Genomic DNA, 17,624 nt, shown 5'->3' on the forward strand with positions numbered 1-17,624 from the left:
GAAATCAAACATGAAATAATTTGTTGTTAAGTATAATAATAGCTTCTTTTTTGAAAATACAAAAATGTAACTAGATTTTTATCACATGGTGTATTATTCCACCATCCACATAATGTTGGGAGTTTTTATATACCTACCTAAAATTATATCCGTTTGAATGCTTCGTCTTGTTGAATGACAACACTTGTTAGTGGAAACATGGAAATGAAAAGCAAACATTTAAAATTAAATAAACTGAGCACACAGAGATCCATTAGCAGTGGTAAGGTAACGATGCCAAAAGTTCGATGATCTAGATTGGTATACTTAGTTGTTCATCACAGATGGATTCGGATAGTGTACCTAATGGTGTTGCTTGAAGCTTTATGGCAATAGGTGTTAATGGACATTCCAAAATCTGAAGAAATCAGGTTTTTTTTTACTACACAATAATAACATGTGATGGCTTTTGTATGGAGGAACGGCGTCAGGTTTTTCTTCTTTTATCTGTCTACAACAGGTTGGTATGGAACTTCGATAATTGGAAACTTTTAAAATTATTAACATTTGTAATCATGAACAATAATAATTCACTGTAATAAATGCCAAATAAGTATATATGTGTCCAATTAACACAAACAGTCGGGCAAGGATGGCTAAAGTCGGTAAAAATGGTGTGAATGTATCCAGTATAATTTCTTATGAAATAGAAAAATAAAATCTCTCGCCAAAATCTGTCTGCGTACGAAGAAATTAATTTAAAGTATAGGAATCCTAAAACGTCCTCCCGGCTGACTATGTCCGTGGTTACATTTACACGCAGCCTCGCTTTCAATGCTTTCAACTTTCCTTTACTTTAATGGTCAGAACTGGGAAACTAAGCAGAACTTGACCGTCGTATTAATATGTGAGAACTTTTGGAAGGCCAATGAACGCATTTAGACTGGTTTTCTTTGCCCGACTATTCACTTTAACTCAAATATATATATATAATGATTTATTTTGTTTTTGGAGCATGCTCAATCAGTATTTCATTCCATATAGGACATAGTGCCACGGAATTTATTATTTTTGATAATTTTATCTTGAAGTAAAATAAGAAATTCAAACTTTTCAATGGTGGTAATAGTGTAAAGTAAGTAACTTTTGTAACTGGAGAAAATACTATTTCGTCTGATCCTGTTTTTTTATAGAGAAAAAAATACCATTTTTCAGTACTAATACTATCTAACCAAAGTTAAATATCTATACATGCCTTATTGCACAATCGTAAATGACGTCTTATTCTAGAATCGTGCATTTAGCACGCTGGTAAGTAAAAGACCCATTATATAAAAATTCTCCTCCATGCAATATTGAATAGTTTATCTCACAGCGGAGGTCTTAAACTTTGATATGATATCTAGAAGTCACAGTGAACTAGTTTTCTTCTTCTACACACAGCCTCGAAACAAAATGAGGTTTATTTTTCAGATGGACTTGATCAAGGATATGTTTGTACACCAGAATTCCTTCATTAACTTACATGTCATAATTTGACATGAACTTACATTACGCTTCACTAAAAAGCATCGATAGCTTCCCAGGTCAAGTCGACGGTCATTTTGTTACTTCAGTTAAGTTTATGTCAAGTGCAATCCCATTAGTCGGCTCTATTTTCTTTGTCAATGAACAAGAATACAACATCTAAAAGCTTTTATCTTTCTACAGCAATCACTATGTCTGCCTTTTCATTTAACATTTCGTACATTAGCATTTGCCAGTGAATAAAAAATTAAAAAAAATATAACAAATTTAAAAAAAGGTGATATTTTTTATAAATATGATAAATGATTAACCAGTAATATCAGGATTAGTTTTAGAGTTTTTTCTCTCCATACAAATTCGTCATGTTCTTCTGCTACAGTTGTTTTTGTCAGCTGTGAGGCTTGTAATGACGTCAGACCACAGACTATCAGCGATAGATACCTCAAAGTTAATTGTCTACTCATTTGTCTTACACTTCTACTCATCCTATCTCGTTACCACACGTCCAAACAAATCAAAAATCTTTGTTTATCACAAATAAATGAACTGGCGTTACTTTGAACAATCAAGTGACCATCAATACGTTCTGACAAGAAAATGTATTAAGTTTACAATTCACTCAGGCAAATTCTTTTACATAACCAATAAGCAAACTATAGCATAAATGTATTGTTCTACATTTCTTATGAAACATATAACGTAAAACATTGACAAATTCCACGACATTGTTAAGTATTTTAATTAATATCGTTGAAATATCAAATCGTTGATCAATACGATTAAGCAGGTACAATATTAACTCTGTACCCATACCCGAGCCAAAGTCACGCACGTTAAACAAATGAACTACATAACCACTGAGAAGGTGATAAAATGATCTTTAGGCAAGACAGTTCACCTAATAAGGTAAACACACTACTCTCAGAGCGATTTGAGCAGTTCTAGCCAAAAGTTGCATTACTTTACGAGCAAGGGACAGGGTTCGGCATACAAGAAGTTCGACCACAGTGTGTAATGGCGGACAGCGAGCAAGTTTGAATATTTCACACACGTGTCACCACCATAGGCGTTTCAGGCATATCACAGTAAAACTGACTGATGTAATTTCCATTAGAACTTGTTTTATCTGATATATATACAAATTTTAATGTTCTCTTAGACTGAAAATGTATTAAGTTTACGATTATTATTTTCAATATTTTCCTGATTTCTGCATTTTATGTTTTAAAGTGTGCTGTATCTTTTGGAACACATGGGAAGACTCTATCAATTGTCTCTAATACTGTAAACCACTTTTATTCGTGTGCGATTTACTTTCGCGAATTTCGCGATCGAATAAAATTCGCGAAAGTTAATCTCCGCAAACTATTATCGATATGACTTAGTATGACAGTATCAAATGAAAGTAGAACTACATGTTGTCTGTTCCGCGATAGTTAATCTCCGCGAACTTGTTTTGAAAAGGAATTCGCGAAATTTAATGGCCGCGAATAAAAATTGGTTTACAGTAAGCGTTTTTTGTTCATGTATCATTTGCTATTCTTTAAAGCGACAAGGGTTCGATCTCTGGCACCCAAAACCAATCGCCAGCTTTTATTTGCATCAGTTTTTGTAATTTGTTTTCGAAATCGATGTAAATAGAAATAAAAGTTTATATTATATTGTGTTATTTTTTAATGCTGGCAATAGATAAACTAACATTCAATATATTAAAGTGAACTAGATCGTTAGAATCATGAACTATTCACACTCCTGTTTGTTCGCAAGATCGTTTAAAAGTGCTTTCAGCAACGGAGAAGAGCAATGTAAACAATAACATTTTCGTTTATTAATTGGTTGAAACTCTCATATTTTGTGATTTCATTCTATTTTTGTTCAATTTGTTTAAATAATTAGATGTTACCCACTACCATGCTTGTTATTTTTTTTTTATTATAAACCAAAACTTGTATTTATCTATAGAGTACCGGGCCACATATTAATTTCATTAGTAGTATCACCAATGAATTTTAGAGATATTATGCCTTTTTTTCTTTTGATATCTCGTCGGGTTGCTTCTGCTACAGTTGTTTGCGTCAGAGCTGATACATGTGAGAATGTAAGAACAGAGACCATCAGCGATGTATACCTCGGAGGCTCCGGCTACAAAACCGTTTCTCCCTGTGGCTACCAGCAATGTCTTTCCCTGTGTATGGCCGCCCGGGAATGTCAGAGTATCAACTATGATCTGGTTCGTCTAACCTGTGAACTTAACACCGATACGTACACGGCAGCAAGTTCTCTATCAGTCAGAGATGGTAACATCTACAAGGACATGAATGGAACAGATAATGCTACTGCTCAGGTAAATGAAAATAACGTTATGTGATACGTTGCGTTAGTATAAAAAACACATTTTCAATAACAAATATCTGCGTATAAGATCATTAAATACACCAGAAAGTCGCCTCATTTTCGTATATATACTAATACCGTGAACAAATAGAATATTTTGAACTATTCATTTACTTATTTAGTGCTTAGAACAAATTCAGACTCTTTTGGCAATAATACTAAGAAAGACCACTTCAAAACATCAATTTATTGCAATCTGCATTTATTGCACAATTATAATGATATTGATAAGATTAAGAACTTGACTCTGAGATCCCAGTTCTTTTTAATGTTGTTTTGTCCATTCATGGAATACAAAAGAGATGACTATCTGCAATTATGTTTATGCTTCGAATCAGTTTTCTATTAAGGAAAAACTGGATACTTATCATCAATATTAAACCATGCTTTCGTGTCATCACGACTTTGGTTTTCACTTCGATATAATTGGCTTCAATTACGAAAAAATAGATAAATATTTATCCCATAGCTATGCATGTTTCACAATGGAAAACCCATGTGATAAATTCCATAGCAGTTGGTTATCATTTATGTTTCAACATAGCTGCAATATTGTAGCTCAAAAGACTTTTTGACAGAAAATTGTGTCGTCTTTAGAGCTACAATTGGTGCCTATTACTGCTAATTTAGCAAAGTAATGAGTATTATAAAACGTTTGATTGTATTTTTATCGTACTTGTTTGATATCGCTTACGTACTAGGCAATAAAACTGAACCACATAAAATATCAAATTCTCACCGAGGCGTTATTTTTACATAATACATACATTTGTATGAAGGTCTTTCTGAAGGGAATTTATACGGCAAGTCCACAAATTGTTAATTTGACGTCTTGTGAGCGGTACGGTAGATATTAAGAATGGTAGTTATGTTTGTTTTGGACAAAAATAATATGTAAATGCATGTATACGCATAAAATAATTGGAAACCTACAAAAAAGTATAGATAACTATGCCCGAGTGATTTTCGGAGGCAGTGCTCCACTACGACACATATAGGGACCAATTCGTACCCGGCCGAAAGGTACGTATAGTAGGCCGGGTACGTACACAATATTCGTTCTAGTTTAACCACTCCAGTGTGTAAACACCTACGGCGCCCCTGATTGGTCAACTCCAAGATGTCTTGATTCCGATTGGCTGTCAACTTCAGGCTACTTTTCATAGCGCATTTTCTTTTAAATAACAATGTATTTACTGTTTAATAGGTAGCTGCTTATACAAAAAAATAAACAATTGAATATTGGCTCTCTATTTAGGCACTATATTTTATGGCAGAAAGATATCACTACATATTGTATTGTGTACGTTTCCCTGAATGAAGACGATAAAATGGTCACCACGGTGTAAATATAGAGTTAAGTTATGGGATAAATAAGTTCCTCAACACGTGACTGTTGTTTATTATATTAATCTAAACTCTCGTTAGTTAGTTTTCAATTTTTTAAAAGACACTCGCTAAAGCTCGTGTCTTTTCAAAAACAGTCACTTGTTGGGGAACTTCTATATAATTATTAAGTTATGGAAACAAAATGAATTTGAAATGTTTTTAATTACAGTGATTGCAGGTAAATCTTTAGAAACATTACTAAATACAAAAACAAACAGCTTTATTTTATTTTACTTTTTATACTTTCTTATACATTATACAGATTGGTAACTGTCAAAAATCCACCTGTCCGGATTATCACACCTGTGTAAAACTCACAAATGGTAGCAGAGTGTGTATGGGTAAGTATGCGACAAATTTTTGATGGGAAAACTTCCAGTTAAAAGGCTTTGGCTGTTAGTGGTGACAGAAAAAAAAATCCGAAAGGAAAATAAAATAAATTCAATAGAAATAAAGCATTAGGGTTAGGGGTGTCTCCACATCCACCTCAGACAAAGACGTGTCTTTTACAACTCGACTCTCATTTAGAATAAAGATATTACCGGAAATTTGTCTATTATAAAGCAGTACCTGTCTATAAAGTTATATGTGCCGTAACTGGGCGAAAATTTTGACATGTGATTTTTTCTTCATTAATTTATTGAAAACCATAAGGCTTGTTGAATTACGCAGTGAAAATCACTGAAATGGTTTCAGATGCCTTATAAAGGGTAATTACAAAATTATGTACCGTAATGGTTTTGTTTTAGATATGTTAAGATGGAAACGTATCTGCAGAAATCACTTTGCAATTTCTAATAACATTATAAAAATGCTAAATGAAATTGTAGACCACAATTTGGCTCCATGGTCTGTCCGTCTGTACTCATTTCACTTCACTGTAGATGTAAATATAATGATTTTTGGCAGTATTTTTGGCAAAAATCATTTTCAGCCCTTGTTTGTGCACGTAAAATTAAAACCTATGCATTGAAAGTACTGTAATTTCCAAAATGTTGGTAAGTTTTGGTGATGAATAACATATTAAAAGCTTATCTTGATTCATGAATATGAAAAATACGGCACATTTAACTTTAAGTAGATAGTTTCGAGTTTATCGCTGTTAGAGAACCCGGTTCATGTTCTTCCTTTAATCTGAGAAGAATTTTTGCTGACATTTTCTCTGAAAATGAATTTTGGCAGTACTGCCAAAAATTTGATCGTTAAGTCTACTGTGCGGTGACATAAATACACATGATTAAACTACGAAGCGCATCAATGAGCGTTCCAATATCACACATTCATACGATGCTGTGAGTGTTGGTAATGTGATTTCTTCGATAATTCGTATGCTATTTGCCAGAACCTCGTATTCCATTTACATAGTTTTGAGAAATTGAAGTTAAAAGGTTAGCTTGATCTGAAAAAAATAAGATTTTTATCATTGAAACTAAGTTTGTGTTTGATGTAACAGAGGTATCAGTTATAGATGATGTTGACACCATCGTTTGGTGTTTTTACCATTTGGTTAAGAAAATAAATGTTGTTGAAAGTGATAAGGGTACCTTTAAGGTGTTCTGGTACATATGCATGCCATAGTTGTGAGTGAGCAACAATGTGGTATCTTGCAATACGAGGTTTTGGGATAAACATAAATATCACATAGAGTATTATGCATTAATGCCAGATCGCTTGTAATCCGATACGTTGATTTTGCATTTGTATGTATAAAAGGATATATTTGTCAATTGCCAAAACCACACAATAATTAATAAGTGTTTCTAGCAATTAATTTTGTATTTTTCAACCAAAATTTTAAAGGATTAAAATCATGCATAAAACACTTCTCTGTTTATGCAAGTACATATGTGTTGAATATCAAAAATTCCGTGTTAATTTTTATATATTTATTATTATTATACATGTTTGTCTATGCCGTCTAATGTAGTTTACAGATTAACACTTGTGAGGTTAAATAGATTACTACCGGTCAAAATGTTCACCAAATTATGTCACATATAACTATAGCTCAATCATGGAAGATGTCATCCTCGATACTCTAGGGGTTCCGATCACTTACAATCTCTACATCCTGGACTATCTCATAGTAAAACTGGAGGCAACAGAACAGAACAGGTAACTTAGTCATTTGATGCACATTAAAAGAGCCATATAACGGTACACTGTAGTTGACTGTGTGGCTTCGAAGTTGGGCGTCTCTTTGTAGTCTTCAAAGATTTTTTTTTTGCTGGCCTGTGATTGGTTCAGATTTTTTCCTCTGAGCTGCTTTCGGTTTTACTATGATATAGTCTAGGGGTATATCGATCGTATGTGATCGGAACTCCTGGATTATCGAGAATGGGTACATTTGCTCTAATATTGTGTTGGCATATCCTTTGATCTAACATGCATTTTAGGTGTTGCATTCATTAAGTAGATAGACAGTTTTATTCAAATTTCAAATTCTTATTAATTTTGAAAAATTGAACCAAGCTAGGTTAGTGTTAGATGGAAGCGAGAGTAAAATATCGTCTTTGGCATAAGAGCATAAATTTCTATGTACTGCTATATGAATGTTGTGTTCAAGTTTAATTTGTTCAATTTGTATCGGGTTTTTTCTGATAACAGGCAATGAAATATCTGAATGTTGAATTACTAGCATTAAATTTCAGTGTGTAAAGTCTTATTAAAATTCGGTATTTCACTCATTTAGCAGTGGTTTTTAAAAAGATAACAACAATATTATATTGTAAAATCAGGTTTAGTGAACTCAAGTATGTCACACTAAGTCAGTTTGTGTAGATGACTATTTGTGGTTTTAAGCGCCCGTACCCGACATACAAACAACAACCACAACTAGCACGACTAGCAAGATTACAACTAGCACGACTACAACTACGATGGAACCTACAACCACAGGTATGGGTTTTTTCTCTCTTCAATCGTTACATAAGATTGCATCCTCAATATTCCAGGGATTACTATTACTGTCGTCATATCCAACCCCTGCACGATGTCATAGATTAACTGAAGACATTTCGGGAGATAAAAAATGGCAGGCCTACAAAGACTCCTTTTGAAGAATACAGAGAGCGCCGCCCAACTTTAAAATCATAAAATGTATCGTTGTCCTATTCTTTTGATTTACACCAAAGACCCATACGTCCTGTTTTAACTGTTGTTATGCTCAAAGCCTTTAGTTTTGCTATGCCTTAAGGCTACGCCAGGAGTATATATGACGATAGTGATAGTAACCCATAGAATATCGAGGATAATTAGAGCGTGGTTATTGAGTATTATTTAAATTGTTGTTTATTAATCGTAAAATAGGGGGGGGGGGGGGGTGCGTTGGCCGAGTGGTTAAGATTTCTCGACATTTTATCACAAACCCTCCACCTCTGAGTCATGAGTTCGTATCCCATGTGGTGGTTTTTCTCCGGGTATTCCGGCTTTCGTCCACCAATAAACATGACACGTCCATACATGACCCTAGCTGTTAATATGATGTTAAACTAATGAAACCCTCATAGTTAAGCTAATATAACCATATGATAATTCAGTCCGTACCTGTGTGACGTATTACTATATAATATTTCAGTCCTTACCTGTGTGACGTATTACTATATAATATTTCAGCCCTTACCAGTGTGACGTATTACTATATAATATTTTAGATGTTACCTGTGTGACGTTTAGCTAAAATATTTCAGCCCTTACCTGTGTGACGTATTACTATATAATATTTCAGCCCTTACCTGTGTGACGTATTACTATATGATATTTAAGCCCTTACCTGTGTGACGTATTACTAAGATAATTCAGTCCTTACCTGTGTGACGTATTACTATATAATAATTCAGTCCTTACCTGTGTGATGTATTACTATATAATATTTCAGCTCTTACCTGTGTGACATATTACTATATAATATTTCAGTACTTACCTGTGTGATTTATTACTTAATTGTTTCAGCCCTTACCTGTGTAGCCCCGTACACATTAAATCATACGGCAGACCTGTGTCTGTACTATGGGACATCATACACTTGGGCCCAAGCCAACAACAATTGTCCTGGGTCTGGTCGTCTGTACGTTGCCGATACTACAGACAAAAGGGCTGCCGCGGATGCCATGTGCCCTGCAGACACAAGTAAGTAGATTTATTTTTTTCTTGTCGTATTTTTTATCACTCTATCCGTCCATTTCGCCACTCTTCTTCATGATGTCCAACAGAGTTCTTCTCCATTTGAATTTTGCACTAAAATGTCATACATTAATCACAGATCGCATGTATGTGTCAGTCACTATGCTTTCACGGAGGGTGGAGGGGCTGCGGTGATCCCCACAGTATTGCTAGTTCGACACCAACCCACATGAAACAGTTGTCCCAAAATACTGACTGCAGGTCGATGTTTTTTCGGTTTTTCTGCACGTCTCTAAATGGTCATCTCTGTTAAAATGATGTTGACAAAATCCACAAACCATCTAGGTTACTAAGTTATAGAGTTATGGTAAGCCATTGTTTCCCTCAAAAACGTCATTTTAAGCATATATATATATAAGTAAAAAAAACCATGTCCATGTGATGGTTTCCATATACATAAAAATAAAGTATAACTATAAAACAGTTTTTTCCGCCCTAGCGCTTTCTCGGCTCATGCCGGTCTTCAGGGTTTTTTTTTTATTTGTAAAACATGACGTCATAGTAAGATTACGTCATAGCATGGTACATAAAAATATTGTGAATGGTTCTGGAAGAAACTAACAAAAACATGAGGACAAAATAAAAACTAATGTGAAGTTCCTTTGTCCCGTTCTGAATTTAGCACAGGTTTCATAAGTTGAATGAAATACATTTCTTTATTTTCTCTTTTTCACAGATCTGAATTAGGCATTTGATATATTGGTAAAATAAAAAAAGTTATTATTAGCACACATATGACAATGTTCGTTTACTGTTAAATATCTGAGATGGTCTGTTTTGGTTTGTTGTCGGTGTAATGTAACTCTCTTTCTCAATTCCATTCCTGTCTGACCAATATAAAAATCTGAGCATTTTTTACAAATAAGTGCGTATATGACATTTTTGGATGTACAATTCATATTAGTTTAAATTTTGAAATGAAAACCATTTTTGAATGTATAACTTTTACACTTTTATAATAATATCACATGTTTAGCAACGGTTTTGCATACATTTAGTGACGGAAGTATCTTAAATTTTTAAATCAAATTCTGATGCACATAAAATAGATAAAATCAATTTCATTCTGTCGCTATTTTTTATGTAATCTTCACAACCTTTTACAATTGGAAAAATATTGTAGTTGTTTGGATTAAAAGAACTGACAAAAGGTATTATATTGCTTTTGGATTCCACTTTATTCGATTTCCTAAAATGAATAGGTCCTTCTTTTTTTGCTCTTTCAACTCCGTAATCTATAACTTCTTGTGGATAATGTTGTTTGCGCATATAAAAAACTAAGTTATCTAAGCGTTTAGCTAAAATAGGGTCATCCCTTACGATTGTGGTTAGACGGGACGCTAAATTAAAGGGAATATTTAGTTTTACATGCCTTGCATGATTTGATTTTTATCTTGATTTTAACTGCGGCAAATTGCACGCTGATCATTTTCCCAGATCAGATCGAACGAAAGCTAAATTATAAGAAAATGTTTAAAAAAAATGATGATAAGTCCATAGCATAATCCAATCTTACTTGTAAGGAACATTCCATTGTCTTTATAGTAATATTATCGTCTAATTAATACATGTTGTAGCATTAAATCATTGTAAAAATAATCCCAAAGACATTTGGAATTCCACGGAGTTCAGATTGAATGTTAAATGTTACCTTGAACAGGACTTTTTAATTTTATGGAGCTACAACACAAAAATCAGAATCACCTATTTTTTCTTTTTGATTTTTCCATTGGAAACGTTTATAAATACATTAGCAGGACTAAGTTATGTACCACGTGATATTCGATAATGTTTGTGCGGGACTAGTATCTCCAGTGGTGATGGAACGTAACATTACTTTGTGTTTGCCTTGTAGGCTGCTGGCTTGGGGCAGCTTTCAATGGTGGCACATGTACGTGGTCGACTGGAGACGTGTTTGCCGAGGCTGACAGTGGAACCGGCGACTGCTTGAGAGTGAGAAATTCCGTATTCAAGGGAGGCAGCTGCACCACAGCGGTATCATACATTTGTGAACAAATTTAGGGAAACATAATTTCAGAAAGTGGTAAATGATATTTCATTGCGAAACAATACCTAAAATTTATGAAAAACAAATATCCACTGTATTTGTTACAACATGTTGGTAGTATCATTCGACTTTGCATCTCACCTTCTGTCCAGTTTAACATGATGTTTTGTGAATACAAATTTTGACATTCCAATGACGTTTGTTCGATGTTTTTTCCTTTTCCTTTTTGTCAAGTCTAAGATCTAATGCAGCCTCATGATATATTTGATACATACAGATATTTTAATCATGAACCCTTAAAAATCTTTTCATTTTAAACACTTGTCTAGAGAAGATCAAAATATTTACAAATTAACTATTTACCAGATTGCAGTGGATGAGATCCTGTACCTTATAATAACGACCTTTGAACTTTACTGTGGTTTTTCATCAACGTTAAGGTCTCATGACACCATTGTTCAAAAACCGAATGTCTATTCACATTCTTAGAGGGCAGTAGTAGTCGAAACGTCACATCATAACCAACACGATAGAAATAAATTTTGATTTGTTGTCGGTATGTTCACGTGTTGGAGGAGAAGAATAAAGACAAACTATTAGTACTAACACAATTTATTTTCAAACAAATGAAACTAAGTTTACACTGACTTAATGAGAACTTAGATATACCTTAACACAAATTCATTTCAAATAAATGAAACTTATTTTCGATGACCTAATGAGAACTCAGATATAACTTAGATTTGGGAGCACAAACAGAATAATTAATCGTATCAATTCTTCAGCACTATACGGTGTAAAGATTGTTACACATTAATTGACAGATAAAAATATTTATTCAATACATCATTTATGTACATTAGTTGTCCTTTCGTATGAAGGCTTTCATTAGACACCCATCACTTCCAAACGTTTTTCTTCACTTCACATTGTGTCGCGAACAGTTTATAATCAACTTCACTAGTCAAGGGTATTCAGTACGATACTCTCTCTGAAACCCTAGGCAGATTTCGCGTCTAAAGTAAAGTTACCTCACTGCGCCACCTGCTGGATCACAGCAGTTGCGCCTCTTACATTTACGTAAAAAAAAATATCCAATGAAAAAGCTCGTTTCAGTGATCTATGGTTTGAGAATATGGTAGTGCCCTTTGAAAAACATGTTGTATGCGACTGATTCAAATGATTCAAAATAGTTATTTGTTTATTTTTTCGGATGCCAATTTTTGTGTTTCATGCTTTCAGGCCAATTTTTATCACGAGATCGAAATCTCTCTTTGCATAATTTGTTTGACTTTTGTGCCAATTTTTGTGTTTCATGCTTTCAGGCCAATTTTTATCACGAGATCGAAATCTCTCTTTGCATAATTTGTTTGACTTTGTGAAACAAAAACCACGCACGTATTTACTTCACCTATCTGTTTTGAAAAAAAACCCGTATCCAATTAATTAATTTAGGTCATCTAAACATTTGATAAATGACGAAATAGTAAATACGAGTTAACTGGAATATGCTGTTGGTAGATACGACATGTCTCAAAGTTCTTTGCCATCAATTCTGTTCAGTGATTTTGACATATAGAAAACACGTTTTCATTGGTCGACCGAACCTTGCCGCATCCGATCAGAATTTGAAAGCATTAACTTCAATGTTGACGTGATAATCCGCCAAGGGTTCCAGATGAGTATTGTACTGAACACCCTTGGCTAGCAAAGTTGAGTGCATATACAATGTGTACCTATCTCATAGCTAGATTTTTAATATATTTATAAAACATAGCTAAATTAGAACTATAACACAACTAAGCTTGTTTTCTCTCTTTAGCTTTGTTTCACTCAATCACCACATTTATAGATTACAATGCTTCCACACATTATTAATAAAGCTATCTTAAAATATTCAAGGGCGATTTCTAGGACAACGAGCATTTGTGGAGAATCGGATACAAAACACTTTCAAAATTAAGCAAAAAAAAAAAAAAAAAAAAAAAAAACAAATGAGTAAAAATATAAGGGTAACAACAATGCAACCAAAGACCAAGTGATTTTCCCGTGTATCAAAGGTATATCTGAAGCACATTGTCATGGCATAACAACGGACATGAGACCACACAACCGCAACATAAAAATTCATCTCAAGGATATATCACACTAAAAAATGTTGCAGAGTACGTCTATAAGATCAGATGCAAAATCTGCGACGAATTTTATATTAGAGAAGCGAGAAGACGTTTTGGGATCCGCCCTGATGAACAAGGAAAAGATGCGGAATCCAAGGAGAGAGAAACAATTCTTGACCAAATAATACGGACCACCCTTCATATAACTAATCACGCAATCAACTGTGACTATGACATTAGAATGTGTTATTGGAAAAGTAGCTAAAGGTTATCAACTGGGTAAGCTACAGTTAAGCAATACTAAATCGAGATGAGGAGGCACACTGGCTTTTAAAACCTAGACTTAACATACTTGATTAAGGACAATCTGGAAATGATTAGGATGGAATGGTTCATGTTTAGTAGCGATTGTATGGTGTTTTTGAAATAGTGTGAAGTGCAACTTTATATTTTATGTGAACATGGATATAATGCTGGATTTTGGCAGTATAGGGAAAGAAAATATATAGCATTATCAAAAGGAAGATTTTGCGAGTACCCACAATTCCATTAATTCGGCCGACTGTAGTAGAAGTAAGAGAATGATGGAAAAACTAAACCATAGATCATTCAGATTCCTTTACTGTTTCAGGAGCAATCCTATACCCGGTTAGGACATTGATCTTGTTGTTGAGAATAATAGATCTGTCATGTGCAAATCTGTTCCAGAAACTTCCAAAGGAGCCGAAATATCTACTTATAAAATGCTGCGATTGGACACATTCACGATCATTACTTTTACATAGTCTACCCTGTTCGTACTACTACAGTGTTTTTATCACCAAACAGACATAAATTAATGTTACTGGACAAAGGCAACGCAGTTATTTAAAAATGCAAATCGAAAAAAATACCTTGCAGATGTCTATTCTCTTTCTAAATTATCAAAATCTTACATTTAATGACAGCATTACTACATATACATCATTACTCTTTTTTTGTTATGAACAATGTTAAAATAAGAAATGCAAAAGAGGAAGAAGACTTGTATTTGATTTATAATCAGGAAGTTTTGCTTTTAGCTTCGGTCGATATCTGGGACTGATAATATTGACTCGAGAACTTAGTCCGAGGTCAATATTATCTTTTCTTTGTCGATATCAACCAACGCTAAAGGCAATACTATCGTAAGTTTGTACGGGTATGCCATTTGAACCATATTTGGCTTTATTGACTCTGACAAGTATAGATAGAGACGGTTATTTATTCTATAATGTCGATATAGTTTATATTCAGAATCGCTTAAAGGAAACATAAAAATCGATTATACTCAAAGATAAATGTTGACCTCATTTACTTCCGTCACTCCATATCCACAAAATTGTATTTGCATTTAGAATTGATATTGCTGATTTTAAGTGACACAAACAGTATCAATTAATAGTACCATAACTAAAATGAAAACAAATATTTTTTTTTTCAATTTTAACCAATGGAATTCACACCATCCATTTACTGATGACGAGGAACGTTACGGTGAAAGTTGTAGTACTTTCGCACTAACGGTGTGACGTCATCAACGGTGAGTTAAAGTGCGTCTGAATCATCATCACAGGAACGTTTAATTGGACCGTATTGGTATGCAATGGGATCTGTACACTGGACTACCTTCAGACTTGTCTTTTTACGTACAATAATAACAGGTTGGTATCTGTACACTGGACTACCTTCAGACTTGTCTTTTTACGTACAATAATAACAGGTTGGTATCTGTACACTGGACTACCTTCAGACTTGTCTTTTTTACGTACAATAATAACAGGTTGGTATCTGTACACTGGACTACCTTCAGACTTGTCTTTTTACGTACACTAATAACAGGTTGGTATCTGTACATTGGACTACCTTCAGACTTGTCTTTTTACGTACACTAATAACAGGTTGGTATCTGTACATTGGACTACCTTCAGACTTGTCTTTTTACGTACACTAATAACAGGTTGGTATCTGTACACTGGACTACCTTCAGACTTGTCTTTTTACGTACACTAATAACAGGTTGGTATCTGTACACTGGACTACCTTCAGACTTGTCTTTTTACGTACAATAACAACAGGTTGGTATCTGTACACTGGACTTCCTTCAGACTTGTCTTTTTTACGTACAATAATAACAGGTTGGTATCTGTTCACTGGACTACCTTCAGACTTGTCTTTTTACGTACACTAATAACAGGTTGGTATCTGTACACTGAACTACCTCCAGTCTTGTCTTTTTACGAACAATGATAACAGGTTGGTATCTGTACACTGGACTACCTTCAGACTTGTCTTTTTACGTACATAATAACAGGTTGGTATCTGTACACTGGACTTCCTTCAGACTTGGTACAATAATAACAGGTTGGTATCTGTTCACTGGACTACCTTCAGACTTGTCTTTTTACGTACAATAATAACAGGTTGGTATCTGTACACTGGACTACCTTCAGACTTGTCTTTTTACGTACAATAATAACAGGTTGGTATCTGTACACTGGACTACCTTCAGACTTGTCTTTTTACGTACAATAATAACAGGTTGGTATCTGTTCACTGGACTACCTTCAGACTTGTCTTTTTACGTACACTAACAGACTATCTGTACACGACTTGTCTTTTTACGTACAATAATAACAGGTTGGTATCTGTACACTGGACTACCTTCAGACTTGTCTTTTTACGTACAATAATAACAGGTTGGTATCTGTACACTGGACTACCTTCAGACTTGTCTTTTTACGTACAATAATAACAGGTTGGTATCTGTACACTGGACTTACCTTCAGACTTGTCTTTTTACGTAAAACAGTTGGTATCTGTACATGACAAATAATAACAGGTTGGTATCTGTTCACTGGACTACCTTCAGACTTGTCTTTTTTACGTACAATAATAACAGGTTGGTATCTGTACACTGGACTACCTTCAGACTTGTCTTTTTACGTACAATAACAACAGGTTGGTATCTGTACACTGGACTTCGGGTGGATCTGAGGTGGTACTCCAGACTTGTCTTTTAACTTACGTTGTACATTAACAGGTTGGTATCTGTTCACTGGACTACCTTCAGACTTGTCTTTTTACGTACACTTTAGTACATAAACAGGTTGGTATCTGTACACTGAACTACCTTCAGACTTGTCTTTTTACGTACAAAACAAATGATAACAGGTTGGTATCTGTACACTGTACTACCTTCAGACTTGTCTTTTTACGTACACTAATAACAGGTTGGTATCTGTACACTGGACTTCCTTCAGACTTGTCTTTTTACGTAACAATAATAACAGACTTGGTACTGTACACTAATCACTGGTACTGTCACGACTACCTTCTTTTTAGACAATAATAACAGGTTGGTATTGTTCACTGGACTACCTTTTTCTTTACGTACACTAATAACAGGTTGGTATCTGTACACTGAACTACCTCCAGTCTTGTCTTTTTACGTACAATAATAACAGGTTGGTATCTGTACACTGGACTTCCTTCAGACTTGTCTTTTTACGTACAATAATAACAGGTTGGTATGGAACTACATCATCAAATTATTGTAAACATTCTTTCTTTTGCGAGCTATTTGCTTTTACATCATATTAATTCATAGGAATTTCTATAACCAATTTTTCAATCCGCAATTTTAATTTGAAAATCACGATATTGAATGCTTAAGAAAGAAAGTTGTTTTTCATAAAAATAAATTACAGTATTTCGAAATTTACATATTTTTTTGTATATTTATTGGACTTTTAGGGAGAAAAGTATGCCAAAACACTATTTTTATTTACAGAAAGAGTCGTTGTATAACAAACACAAGCCAGCATGTGAAAAAAGTACAATGGTTTTGTATTTCGCTTCATCTTTTGATGTTAAAAGGCAAACATTTAGAGAAAAAAAGGATTGCGGCTACATTGTTCCTCATAATACAGAAAATAATATTTTATCATGTTTTTTTTCACATTTCTGGCTTGTAAATCTCCACAAATTTACTTGAAAACGTGCAAGGA

The 17,624-nt window shown here is 34.1% G+C and overlaps 1 protein-coding gene across 1 annotated transcript; it reads left to right on the forward strand.

The window, feature by feature from the left end:
- Positions 1-345: 345 nt before the first annotated feature.
- Positions 346-11,665, forward strand: LOC138336949 (uncharacterized). The gene is made up of 6 exons (XM_069286588.1): positions 346-499; positions 3,573-3,850; positions 5,552-5,630; positions 8,092-8,187; positions 9,241-9,417; positions 11,327-11,665. The coding sequence occupies exons 1-6, from the start codon at positions 442-444 to the stop codon at positions 11,491-11,493; spliced, it is 855 nt and encodes a 284-aa protein (XP_069142689.1). The 5' UTR covers positions 346-441; the 3' UTR covers positions 11,494-11,665.
- Positions 11,666-17,624: the final 5,959 nt, after the last annotated feature.

This window comes from Argopecten irradians, chromosome 12 (genome assembly GCF_041381155.1).
Source record: "Argopecten irradians isolate NY chromosome 12, Ai_NY, whole genome shotgun sequence".
NCBI classification, from domain to species: domain Eukaryota; kingdom Metazoa; phylum Mollusca; class Bivalvia; order Pectinida; family Pectinidae; genus Argopecten; species Argopecten irradians.

What these genes read in the sequence shown, in the direction of transcription:
- LOC138336949 (XM_069286588.1), top strand. Translation starts at nt 442, where the DNA reads ATGGCTTTTGTATGGAGGAACGGCGTCAGGTTTTTCTTCTTTTATCTG. An exon ending in CTTTTATCTGTCTACAACAG is followed by an intron (nt 500 to 3,572) that starts GTTGGTATGGAA and finishes CTTCTGCTACAG; the next exon opens with TTGTTTGCGTCAGAGCTGAT. An exon ending in CATGTGCCCTGCAGACACAA is followed by an intron (nt 9,418 to 11,326) that starts GTAAGTAGATTT and finishes TTTGCCTTGTAG; the next exon opens with GCTGCTGGCTTGGGGCAGCT.